Source organism: Hyperolius riggenbachi, chromosome 7 (assembly GCF_040937935.1).
Source record: "Hyperolius riggenbachi isolate aHypRig1 chromosome 7, aHypRig1.pri, whole genome shotgun sequence".
In the NCBI taxonomy this organism is placed as follows: domain Eukaryota; kingdom Metazoa; phylum Chordata; class Amphibia; order Anura; family Hyperoliidae; genus Hyperolius; species Hyperolius riggenbachi.
Genome location: NC_090652.1, coordinates 269,907,171 through 269,920,881, shown reverse-complemented (window position 1 = coordinate 269,920,881; position 13,711 = coordinate 269,907,171). Strand labels below are relative to the sequence as shown.

The window sequence follows — 13,711 nt, the reverse complement described above, 5'->3', positions numbered from 1 at the left end:
GGAGCAGTTCTCACCTGCTACCCACGCTGCATCGCAATGATGAGCGATTTTCTCTTGCTGCTTCATCTCACACCAGGAATAGGTGAGACAACCACTGCTGCTTCCGCTGCTGCAACTCTGTGCTTCCATAGCAACTTCCTTTTTAGCATGCAAAGGGGACAAAAAGGTGACACAAGGAAGCACAGAGGGATAAAAGTGGCATGGGGGGGGGGGGGACTACTTGTTTTCTGGCAGCTGGACTGAGCAAGTGTTGTTAAAGGCAACCTGAGGTGAGAGGGATATGGAGGCTGCCATATTTTTGCTGGTAAACAATGCACCTTACATGGCTATCCTGCCAATCCTCTGCCTCTAATACTTTGAGCCAAAGACCCTGAACAAGCTTGGGGCAGATCAGGTACTCTAAGGGCTGGAACCCACAGGAGCGCTTTTAGCAGCGTTTTGGCAGCACTGCGATACGCTAGCAGTTTGCCAAAACGCTGTGCTAATGTTAATGGATGGGGCAACTTCCACAGGAGCGTTTGCGTTTCTCAGAAACGCAAACGCAGGACCTGCAGCATTTTGGGAGCGCTAGCGCTTCAATGTAAAGTATTGAAACGCTAGTGGAAACGCTCAGCAAAACCTAAACTGAGCGGTTCTGCTAGCGTTTTGCGGTGCAGCGCAATGTAACAAAATGAAAAATTATTCACACGACCAATCAGGATAAAACCGCAAACCGCAAAACGCTACGCACCCGCTGGGCAAAAAAATACAATGTTGCAAACCGCGACCGCAAACGCGCATGAATCCGCTTGCAAACCGCTGTTACAAATTGCTAGCGGTTGCGTTTAGCCTTTGCGGTTTGCAGTGGGTTCCAGGCCTTACTCAGGGTTTACTGGATTAGACAAATACTTTTTCTGGGGTCTTGACTCGACACTGCTTATGCCAGAAGATCATCAGGGCTGCCAGGCAACTAGCAAACAAATATGGCAACCTCTATATCAGTCTCCCTTCGGGTTCCCTTTAAGTGAGTACTTTGGAATCTAAAAAAAAAAAAAAAAATCCTGAGAATCCTCACGACGAGATGGATGAGTCCAAAACATTTAAGATTTTTACAACCTATTTGAAAAAAGTTTGATACATATTATACTTGTTCCTTTAGCTTGCCCATGTCGCAGTGCAGATGGTAACAGCGCTGCTGTGTAACCTTTTTCCATTAATTCCATCTACCGGTGTGACAGGAGGTTGCAGTTGGGACATCTAGCTAGCAGTGGCTTCTCTATTGCAGAATAGATTGTACTGTCATTCCCATCTAGTGGGCTTCTGCCAGAGAAGATTGGATTTGGCTTGATGTGCTGCTTTGCTCATTGCAAGCTGTCTGTATACGGTCTGGTGTAAAGTATCAGCGAAAGGGACACAAAGCATATAAGACACAACAGCCATTTACTGGGGAAGCTGAACAGCTGTGACTGCCTCAGCAGGTGTAGCTGCAAACTTTTTATTCTAAAAGCCTGGACAGGTGCGAGGAAATGTCTTCCCATCCTTATCTGCACTTTATCACCCGGACAAGCCACTGTGGCCTTCAGAGAAGATTGGGAACATTTCTGTAGTTGCGTACTGACTGGCAGCTAATCTCTGAGATCTGCCAACAGCCTTTCATAGATCTCAGCACAGTGTTCTCAACTTTTGTCAAATGGATACATTTCCCCTCAACTATCTGGGTATTGTTCGGAAAGCTGTGCTTCCTGCAATGTCTCTACAGTGGTCTGTGGGCATATTTGGCTGGGCAGGGACCTGACATCGGCAGGCAGTGTTTTGTTTTTTCAGCTTCATATTATGACCTCCCAGGTTTTTGTAGTCCAGAAAAGTTTTTATGCATCATGGATTTAACCTTTATTTCACTTGTGGGGAAAACAGCAGATTGCCCAATCTATCTCTATAGCATTTGTGGCATCTATTGCCTCAAATGATCTGCATGGTTCATCACAGAGTTTCTTTTAATCCTGACTGGTGTGACTGCCTTGACCTATGTGTCCTAGGCCTCCTATGGCCAGAAGAACCTTCTCCTTCCCTCCCCAAAATTGCTAATAATCCTGTGTTGATGCAGAAGTATTGGATTTTCTGACCTGGTGCGTCAATATTCTAGGAGCATTTTGCACATTCCCCAATTGTCCTCCTGTCTCCCCCGTGTGTGTTTGAGTGTAAATCTAATGCAGGATGAATTCAGAAGTGTTTTGGGCAATGTTATCTGCTCCTATTCTGCCAAATGCTTCAGAACTCATTGGAAGTAGTTTTTGCAGAGCACATGGACAATGACCCAAAGCATACTGCAAAAGCAACCAGTGTTTTTTTTTTTTTTTTTTTTTTTTGTGTTTGAAGGAAAAGTAGTGGTGGAATGTTATGCAATGGCCAAGTCAATCACCTGTAAGTTTGGGGATAGGAAAGGGGACAATAAGCTAAGCTATTACTCCTAAATCCACTAGGTGTATCTATAACCTGACCACCAAACTTGTTTAACAATCAATTAAATCATGGCACTGGTCAACCGTGAAAAAGGGGAGCAGTTTATTAATGTGACTTACAAAGCATAAACAGTGTGCTTAGACGCCTCTTAAAACAGTGCTGTTGCTTAAAAAGCTGCATCATGTTTAGCCATACCCAAGCACACCACTCGGCCAAATACATGCATATGGGCCAAACTAAAGTCAAAAACTTCTTAAGATCAACATAAGAGGCCAAGCTCTACAGTCAGTCCAGTAGACCCCTACTGAGAAGGGGATCAAAAAGCAAGAGGCAAATTCAGCAAGCACCATATATTTGAAAGCTTCCTGCATAGCAGTCCCAAGCAATTGTTAGTTGTAGCTTTTAGAAAAGCTTATGTATACTCACACCTCTGGTTGTAACTTGTCTTTAGTTTAAGATCAAGAAGTTATGATAAATTTCATATTTGGGCCCCCCGCAGGCAATTGCATGCATACGTCGCTCCTCTTAACCGAATTGCCTCTCAGCATAACGGGTAGCAAGTGCAGGCACCATCACCACCTGTATAGCCGTCCATGGTGCTTCTCAGCAACTGTCTCTTGCATCTAAGCATGCATTTCACTTGCTGAACACACAACCGAAGGGAAAATGCCCCAAGAACCAGCAGGAACTGAAGGCCGTTGCGGTAGAGGCCTGGCAGAGCGTCACCAGGGATGAAATCCAGCGTCTGGTGATGTCTGTCTGTCCGTATCAGGCTGTAACTGACTGCAAAGAATTTGCAACCAAGTATTAAAAAGTTAGTTTTATTTATGATTATTATTCTGACCCATTACTTTTGGTCCCTTAAGTGGGAGGCACATATTGCAAACTGTTGCAATTGCTACACTGTTCACCTGATTTGGGTGTAAATAGCCTCAAATGAAAGCTGACAGTCGGCAGTTAAAGCACATCATGTTTCATTTCAAATCCATTGTGGTTGTGTATAGAGCCAAAAATGTTAGAATGGTGTTGGTCCCAATATTTATGGACCTGACTGTAGGGCTGGTGCACACAAACCTCTAGCAGATCCGCAAAACGCTAGAGGTTTTTGAAGCAGCTTTCAGAGCGATTTCTAGGCATGTTTTAGAGAGGTTTTCTAAACATGCCTGGCGTTTTTTGGAGCGTTTTTTTGTGTAGCAATGTCCTATTTTGTTACAGTAAAGTTGTTACTGAACAGCTACTGTAACAAAAACGCCTGGAAAACTGCTCTGATCTAGCGTTTTCAGAGCGGTTTGCCACTTAAACGTTGAGGCAGAAACGCCTCAGAAATCTAAAAATGCTGCAGCCCCCCCGAGTTTGCGTTTGTGGAAAAAACGAACCGCTTTGGTGTGCACCAGCCCATTCACATTCATTAGCCAAGTGGTTTCCCCCTGCAAGCGTTTTAAAATCGCTCCAGAACCGCTTCGGTGTGCACCAGCCCTACCATCTCTACTGTAACAAAATAAGTGCTACACCAAAATGCTCCAAAAAAATCACTAGGCATTACTGGTTGAACTCGATGGACGTATGTCTTTTTTCAACCAAAATAACTATGTAACTATGTATTAGAAAATCACTAGGCATATGCCTACATTCTCCTATAAAAATCACTTGAAAAAGTGCTGAGTGTGATTACACTAGCTCTTTTTGGTGTGCACTGGCTGTGAGTATTTGATTGCCTATTCACTAATTTTGCGGTGGATTGCTGCAGTGGCAACCTTCAACTGATCACTGGAAAAATGGTGTAACTTCCAAATAGGGCTCTAAATGTATATTGGCTGAAAGGGCATAAATCACTGTGCTGTCTAAGACCCCATAAACACTCAATGTTAATCTTCAGGTGACTGGCCAATTTTGCCACTGCCATGTAGTATGAGGGCCAACAGATTTTGATTACTGTGTAGGTTTGTTCCCACACTACATGGAAGTGGTAAAATTGGACACTCTGCAGATTAAAATTGGATGTGTATATGGACCTTTAGAATTTTTGTATTGTCTGAGCTTGGAATCCAGGGCTGACCCTCTCTATCCTCTGCAGCTGCATCACGACTACACAGCGGAATCGGCACAGTGTGCGCACCAGAAGCCTCAGCCTACGGTGGAGAAGATCGTCAATGCCAAAAAGCTCAACGTCATCCACCAGCCCCGGAAATGTTAGAAGTTTTGCTGCAGTTTGGACAACTGGAACTGGAAGGGGTCCTTTACAGTACAAGGGCAATCTGTTTGTATAACAAATGGTTTTGTGTATATATCCTAATAAAGGAATTACTATGAAGCTTCTGGGTTTGTATCTGGCCCCCTGCTAATGTCAACCATCAGTGTCACTGTGCCAAACATGGCAAGGTTGTACGGTTCCTTATGGAACTCGCAGTGTGAATATTGCCACTAGAGGGTGGACTACATACATGTTATATTATGAGTTTATGATCCACATTTAGGTCAGGCTTACAAAAAAGAAACCGATTTAAAATATTGAAAGCACACCCAACTGGACACAATTGTCGCTTAGCGTCATCTAAGTCCCCTCTACTACCGTGCATGCGTGGTCCTGTCCACACAGCCTTCTCAATCCCACTCCAGGAGGATGGAACTGTGCAAAACACTCCTGGCAATTTGCACGCAGATGGGACCCTGTAGGTGCGACTAAAGTTCCAACTGCAGATGTTCTAGAACTGCCAGCAGTAGAACACAAGGGACACTGAGGACCTGACGGACTATGGTGGGGCTGGAGGAAGTCCCAGGTAAGTTTTTTTTTTTTTTTTTTTTTTTTTTTTTTTTTTTTTTTTTTGTTTTTTTGTTCAGGAGTCTGTGGTCTTGGCTTAAAGGACATCTGAAGCAAGAGTGATATGGAGGCTGACATATTTACTTCCTTTTAAGCAATAGCAGTTGTCTGGCAACACTGCTGATCATCTTCCTCTAATACTTTTAGCCATAGACCCTGAACAAGCATACAGCTGGTCAGATGTTTCAGACATTGTCAGGTCTGACAGGGTAATCTGCATGCTGGTTACTTGTGATTCCGACACAACTGCAGCCCAAAACACCATCAGGGCTGCCAGGTAACTGGTATTGTGTAAAAGGAAATAAATATGGATGCCTCAATTTTCCTCATTTCAGTTGTCCTTTCAGGCTACTTACACACCAAGACGTTGCGTTTTTAGGGAACGCAACGTATGGCATAACGCAACGTATGGTGGTGTTGAAGTTGGACGTCAGATTGAGCTGCATTTGCATCTCTCGAAGCAGCCGCACCAGGTTAGTGTTAGGAAGTCCGGATCTTTTTAAGGATTCGGATCATTTGAATCGGATCATTGAACCGAATTATTTCACTAGGGAAGCAGACTGGGTGAAATGACTAGCAGGACAGGACTTTCCCTGCACTGTACATCCTGTATGTTCCTGTTCCTACCAGACAGACATCCACTGTGAACCGAATCTTTCATTGTGGTGATTCGGATGACTCGACTCACAAAAAAGATCCGGATTAAATGAACAATTTGTTCATGATCCGGACAACACTACAGTCCTACCTGGAGTCTCTGCAGTGCAGTGAATATTAATTAGCCATGTGGCTGGCCGCTGAGGAGGGGAGACGTCCTCCTCCAACATTACTGAGAATGTGCAAGCAGTCTAACGCTGCTTAGCCCAGTATAACGTACAGCATGCAGCACTTTGCTTAAACGTGCTGCGTTACTATGTAACGCAAGGTGGGCACTGTGAACAGCACAATTGACTTTACAGTGCTGTGAGTTAGGCTGCGTTACTGGCTGCTGTAACGTGGGACTTTAACATCCCACTGAAACCAGCCTTAAAGAACACCTGAAATAGTTAGGAAATGCAAGCCTCCTCCCCTTCCCCCCCCAAAATATGTGGTTACATCCACCAGAGATTGACCAGACAGTAAATTCCTAGTCTTTCTTTTGTGTGGCCAATAGTTGTATATGGCTCTTTTATCCATAGACTAAGGGGTTCTGAGTGTATAGGGGGAGGGTGCACTATAGAGAGCTAGAAAGGAAAGGTACCCCATAACTGTTCAATTCACAAATCTTTCCATCTTGTCCAGAATATATTACAATATATGAAATTTCAAATATGTTCAGGATGGGCTGATTTTTCAAGGGCACATGAATATCAAATGTTCATAATGTAGAAATCTTGCTTTGTCGTCCTTTGACATCACTGCTCTCTAAAACGTGTTACACACATTCATATTTTTTTTCCAATTTAACTACCTCCATAAAGTATGAGAGCTTAACTACAAAATCTATTCATAGTATTCAAAATCTGTTGGCCCTCATATTACATGGAAGTGTTAAAATTGGGCATTGAAAATTGGCTGTGTGAGGCTTACATGTGAGACTGTATCTACTTAAATAAACCATTGCTTGATGTTTGGGAGTGTCTAGATTTCCACAGAAGAGGGATCAGAGATCTAGACAGCCAGGTAATCTGCATTGTTTAAAAGGTAATGTCAGCCTCTGTATCCCTTAGTTCAGGTAGGAAACTGTCCATAATGCAATCATTCAGGATCTTTTGGGCCTACTAGCTTCTGTTTTTAATACAATCTGATATTAAATAGTTCACTTAAAATTGTACCATTAATAGCCACCTTTATGGTGTGTACACACTTGAAAGATAAATGAAAGATATCAGACCAATTTTACCACCTTCCATGTAGTATGAGAGCCATACTCTACACAGTCTATAGAGCTGAACTCCCCATCAGGTAAAAATCTTTGCAAGATGCTGCTTACAAAGACTGCTGTACACATCAAAAGATCAGTATCTGCAAAAGATCTGTTCCTGCAAAAGATCCGTCCTTGCAAAATGCATTCATAGTCTGATATCTGCAGATCCTCATACACACCTTGTTTAACAGACTTCATCTGCATATATGACAATCATCTGCAGCTCTGAAAATCCACCCTGGTGGATCTGATCTGCAGATGAATGTCTGTTAACCTTCCTGGCGGTAAGCCCGAGCTGAGCTCGGGCTATGCCGCCGGAAGGCACTGCTCAGGCCCTGCTGGGCCGATCTGCATTATTTTTTTTATTTTTATTTTTTTTTGTTGCTACACGCAGCTAGCACTTTGCTAGCTGCGTGTGCAATCCGATCGCCACCTATTCGTCTCCTTGTAGCCTATCTGTAACCTTGTCTCGCTACATGATATTTTTTTTTTTTTTTAAAGAGACTCTGTAACAAAAATTGCATTCTGTTTTTTATCATCCTACAAGTTCCAAAAGCTATTCTAATGTGTTCTGGCTAACTGCAGCACTTTATACTATCACTGTCTCTGTAATAAAGCAATGTATCTTTCCCCTGTCAGACTTGTTGGCCTGTGTCTGGAAGGCTGCCAAGTTCTTCAGTGTTGTGGTTCTGCTATGAACTCACCCTTCCAGGCCCCTCTCTGCCCACTGCCTGTGTGTTATTTAGATTAGAGCAGCTTCTCTCTTATCTTTTACAAGCTGGATAAATCCTCCTCTGAGCTGGCTGGGCTTTCACATACTGAGGAATTACAACAAGGGCAAAGCTGTTTGCAGGAAGAAAAGAGCAGCCTGAAACTTCAGTGCATGTGGGAAAGAAACACACAAATGATCTCTTGAGATTCAAAAGGAATGCTGTATACAGCCTGCTTGTGTATGGATGTATTTTGTATGTGTGGACATACTGTACATCAACCTACTTCCTGTTTTGGTGGCCATTTTGTTTGTTTACAAACAAACTTTTAAAAACTGTTTTTAACCACTTTTAATGCGGTGAGGAGCGGCGAAATTGTGACAGAGGGTAATAGATGTCCCCTAACGCACTGGTATGTTTACTTTTGAGTGATTTTAACAATACAGATTCTCTTTAAAAGAAAACTGCTGTGCTGCCCCCTGGTGGATTGTAATAAACCGCCAGGAGCGTTAAACAAGGTGTGTATGAGGATCTGCAGATATCATAGACTATGAATGCATTTTGCAGGAATGGATCTTTTGCAGGAACAGATCTTTTGCTGATACTGATCTTTTGAATGTGTACAGCGGTTTTTGTGTGCAGCATCTTGCAAAGATTTTTACCTGATGGGGGAGTTCAGCTCCATAGAATAGACTGTGTAGAGTATGGCTCTCATACTACATGGAAGGGGGTAAGATTGGCCTGATACCTTTCATTTCTCTTTCAAGTGTGTACGTAGCATTAGGCCTTGTTAATACTTGGGTGCTTTTTGCCCACAATTTTGTGCATTGCTGATTTCCGGCAATAAGTAAAGCGCTATTACAGAATGGGTTTACACACATTGGCCTCGATTCATCAACACTTAGCAAATTTGTTAACAGTTTGGTAAAATACCGAATTTGTTAACAACATTTCAGGATTCATCAAAGTTATCTACAGCTGTTAGCGAACATTTGTTAACGATTCGGTAACGATTCGCTAAAACGAAAGAGAGTGCAATTCATGAAAAAGAAAGTGGGCGTGGTTTATCGTTACATTTAGGATTAGTTATCTCCTTCACTGCTCTGTCGTTATTCCGGTCAGATCATTGCTGACAGAGAAGATGGAGCCATTTGAAGTGGTTATGTATCAGCTGAGAGTGATTCAAAGGCGCAGAAGGGCAAGAATAAGGTCTAGAACCATATCAATTTGCAAGAGAATGGATTTATTTGCTATACCAGGACATCTGCATTTCTCTTGAATCATCTTGTAAGAGAACACAGGCAGTGCCAGGGTTAACTAATTTTGCTAGCTGCACTATAATTTTTTTAGAAAAGGCTCCTATCAAATTGTGGGATTGTCCCAACCACTTCCAGAATCCTGGTCCAGGTGTTAAGCCCTATTCAGAATGTTGCTACGTAGTGCTCAAAGGACTGCCTTTTACCCACAATTCCATGGGACTCTTATGGCCTTGTGTTAAATTACCGCTGTAAAATGGAAATATCGACACGTTACCGAATTGTTATCGAATTCACACCGAATGCCGAAAAACCTTGATGAATACAACTAGAAATCGCTAAACTTCGAATTCGGTAATTTAACAAACTGGAAAAAGTTATCTTAAAGACAATAATGAATCGAGGCCATTGTATACAATGAACAGAGGCGCCAAAAGTATAAGATTAGATTAAATGAGCTTAAAAACCAACTTAAATGGCAAAATTGAAGGCGGAAGTGGTGGTCTTACCTCTCTCAAGCAGACATGACAACGACTGCGATTCAGACAGTCAAACACATTTATTAGGAACTCCAAAAAGAAATGCAACGCGTTTCGCAGGTTCAACCCCGCTTCATCAGGCAATATAGGGAGGAGTATCAAACAATCTGCACAAGGATTCAAGTTAAGCGCCTCTGTGCATTGTGGAGGGCTTGATTTCTGACTACAACTCCCCCCCCCCCCCCCCCCTTCAGCAATTGACTCACGATTCTCATTCACTAGCATGAGAACTGAAAAAAAACAATTGGCGGAACACTGCAATGCAGTTTTTGAGTGTGAATGGACCATATACTTGTTAGATTAGCATGAGATAGATTTCTGATCTATCTGATGTGTTTAGGAACCTTTTTTTTTTTTTACTAGGAACAGATTTTCAATAGAATTCAATATGAAAGCTATTGAAATCGATCTGATGGCATTTTTTTTTCAGATTTCTATTAGGTCCAATGCAAAATGATAAGCAATCTCAACAGACCGACCTACATTTTCCAGCATGTCAGATCGATCGAAATCGGCTGCAAATCGATCGGCCGCTAATTGGTTCAGTGTATAGGACTATTAAGACATTATGCCTCAACCATTAAAGTGGACCTGAACTCAGAACTCTCTGTTCTAAAAGATACACAACAGCATAATAACCTTTAAACAAAAATTATGTATTTGTTACAGCTGATACAAATCTTAATCTGCACTGCTTCTGCTTCCTGATTCATGGCAGCAGACATATTGTTTACAGCCTGTGCTTTCAAATGGGCTGAACTGTCATGTGACACAGTGGAGGATCAAATTACAACTAGTGATTAGACACAAATGAGAGGGAATTAAACAGGCTAAATTTCTCTACGTTTTTCCTTCTGTCTTGAGCAAGAGTTGAGGTTCACTCGAAGTGCTTGCTGTACAGGCTAGGGAAATGCATTTTCCGCACAACTGTAGTGTCTAACATCAACCGCAAACATTGATGGCTCTGTACACAGAAATAATCTTTCAGTGCCCACTGCCCAGGTTCACATGGTGTACTTGTACCTCCCATCCCCCACCCTCCTGCTAATGTATGTAATTGAATAAACACAACAACTTAACTAATAGAGCAGTGCTGAATACACAGCTACTTTATACATCTGCACTCTTGTTTCTGTACGTTTATATTGCGCTTTTCTCCTGGCAGATTCAAAGTGACAGAGCAGCAGCCATTAGGGTGTGCTCAGTAGGCAGTAGCAGTGTGTGAGTCTAGCCCAAGGTCTTCTTACTGAATAGAATGCTGTAGACGCACAACTGCCATTGTAGTGCCACACACCATCTCCAAGGTAACTGGTCTTTTTCTCTTTGTATTAGTAGTATAAATACATACAACTGATGTATGAAAACCTCACTAATACAGGTACATATTCATTGATAAAATGAACAGGAAATACCAGAGGGATGTCCCTGCCATTGTGGGCTTACAATCTAGAGGGTAGTGGGGTGGAGACAGCAGATGAGGCAGTGATCCTCAGATTCTAGCTATAATATAAGCTTGTTTATAGAGGGGTTTCTGAAGGGTGTGTTTGACGATTTTCAAGCTTGGAGCCTGATGGACAGACAGTAGGAGAGAATTCCAAAGAAGTCCTGGAAGCAAGAGGGAGAGGAGGTAACCAAGCTCAATGACAATCTTGTGGGAAGAGCAAAGGTTCTGAAAGTGGCTGGCTGGAAAGTGTACTGGTTAAGGGCTTTGCCTCTTGGCTCTACCTGTTCCGTAAACCAGCACCTAGTCAGTAGGAGACTTTGGGCAAGTCTACCTAACACTGCTACTGCCTATAAAGTGTGTCCTAGTGGCTGCAGCTCTGGCGCTTTGAGTCCGCCAGGAGAAAAGCGTGATATAAATGTTCAATGTCTGTCTGAAGGGGATGGTATCTGGAGATAGACAAGACGAGGACTGTTTATATTGCGGTTTTTCTCCTGGCAGATTCAAAGTGACAGAGCTGCAGCCACTAGTGTGCATGTATGCAGTGTCAGTGAGTCTTGCCCAAGGTCTCTACTGAATAGGTTCTGGCTTACTGAACAGGAACAGCCAAGATTCAAATCCTGGTCTCCTGTGTCGGAGGCAGAGCTATCCAGCTATTAATAAATCTATGTAGAGCTTTGTATGACAGTGGCTTGGAGGGACAGCATGAGAAGAGGAGTAGAGTTCAGTAGCGTAGGACTGGTGTCTCTTTGGTAGAGTGTTACAGTAACCAAGACATGAATTAATGTACAGCATGCACAAGGCTTTTAGTAGCTGTATAGCCGAGGGCTGCAGCCAACAATGCCCTGTCACAGCCTATCGCAGTAGTCTGCTATACCTGTGCCACAGCTAAATCTGTGTTCAGATTTATAACAGTCAAATTCCAGTGCCCGTTAACTAAGCGTTTGCTGGTATCTTGAGTTCAGCTGTATCCTGTCTGGTAGCTGGAGTTTTTGGCTATATAATGTACAGTAATAGCCAAATCCTGGCACACAGCGTCGCCATAGCTGCAAGTTACATTGTAGTCTATGGCCGCATCTAATGGTGGCATCTAATTTAAGAATCAGGATGTGTGCCCCGTAACTGCTACATCACAGGTTGCTTTGAAATGTGTTTTCCCAGCAGAAGTGTGATAATTTCTCTGATAAAATGATCGCTCAACTGTACTTGTAGAAGCGTTCAGATTATTTGATATTTAAGGGCTGGTGCACACCAGAGCAGTTCTGTAGCGTTTTTTTTAAATGCTTGCAGGGGGAAACCCGTTTGGCTACTGAAAGTGAATGGAACCATTTATTGGCTAACTTAGAGATGGATAAACAGTGAGCTTTCAGCTTCTAAAAAGCCTTTGTCGGACTGGTTCCTGACCAGAACTGAAAAACACAGCTTATATATGTTACGGCCAGAACCCGAAGTTTGGCCACTTCTAGTTCTGGCCGGCCACTTCGGGTTCTGGCCGGCCAATGCGCGAAGTGGCCGCTGCACTGCGGCCAATGTTAGAAATGGAATGATTCCTCTGACATTAATGTATCTTCTGGCCGCAGCGCAGCGGCCAAACGTAGAACAACTTAGTTCATTTAATGCAATTCAGCCGGCGGCTTTTTCTCTGCATCTCTCTCTCTCCTTCTCCCCCTCCCTCCCGGCTCTCTCCTATGGGCAGCCGGGCGGGGACACGAGTGTCCCCCCGGAGTCGTTCGTTGCGGCAGGGGAATCCTGCCGTTCTTGCAGAGCGGGTGCTGGCAGAAGCGATGTCTGCAGCCTCCCCGCTCTGTTTTCCTGGTGCGACGAACGACTCCCGGGGACACGAGTGTCCCCGCCTGCTGCCCATAAGAGGAGGAGAGAGAGGCAGAGAAAAAGCCGGCGGCTTGAATTGTTACATTGCCGACCGGCTGAATTGCATTAAATGAACTAAGTTGTTCTACGTTTGGCCGCTGTGCTGCGGCCAGAAGATACATTAATGTCAGAGGAATCATTCCATTTCTCACATTGGCCGCAGCGCAGCGGCCACTTCGCGCATTGGCCGGCCAGAACCCGAAGTGGCCGGCCAGAACTAGAAGTGGCCAAACTTCGGGTTCTGGCTGTAACATATACACTGACATACAGAGGAGAAACATAAAGAATGTTTCTCCTCTGTATGTCAGTGTATATAAGCGGTGTTTTTCAGTTCTGGTCAGGAACTAGTCCGACAAAGGCATTTTAGAAGCTGAAAGCTCACTGTTTATCCATATCTAAGTTAGCCAATAAATGGTATCATCCTGATTCAAAACTCCTTGCTTTTACTCGTGGCTAACACGGTACAACACTCTACTGCTTCTACGAAAGTGAATAGGATGGTGCACACCAGTGATTCGTTATTTTCCACAAACGCAAACTCGGGGGGCTGCAGCATTTTTTAGATTTCTCAGGCGTTTCTGCCTCAATGTTAAAGTATAGGAAAGTAGAAAACCGCTCTGAAAAACGTTAGATCAGAGCGAGCGGTTTTCCAGGCGTTTTTGTTACAGCTTTACTGTAACAATATTTGTAATCTGCTACACAAAAACGCTAGGCATTTTTAGAAAACTTCTGA

The 13,711-nt window shown here is 43.4% G+C and overlaps 1 protein-coding gene across 1 annotated transcript in view; it reads left to right on the top strand.

Moving 5' to 3' along the window:
- DAPL1 (death associated protein like 1) overlaps positions 1-4,750 on the top strand; it is a 33,184-nt gene extending 28,434 nt beyond the window's left edge. Inside the window, exon 4 of the mRNA XM_068245721.1 lies at positions 4,514-4,750. Within this exon, the coding sequence (XP_068101822.1) occupies positions 4,514-4,633 (120 nt within the window). The 3' untranslated portion in view covers positions 4,634-4,750. The remainder of the gene's footprint in view (positions 1-4,513) is intronic.
- The last annotated feature ends 8,961 nt before the right edge of the window (positions 4,751-13,711 follow it).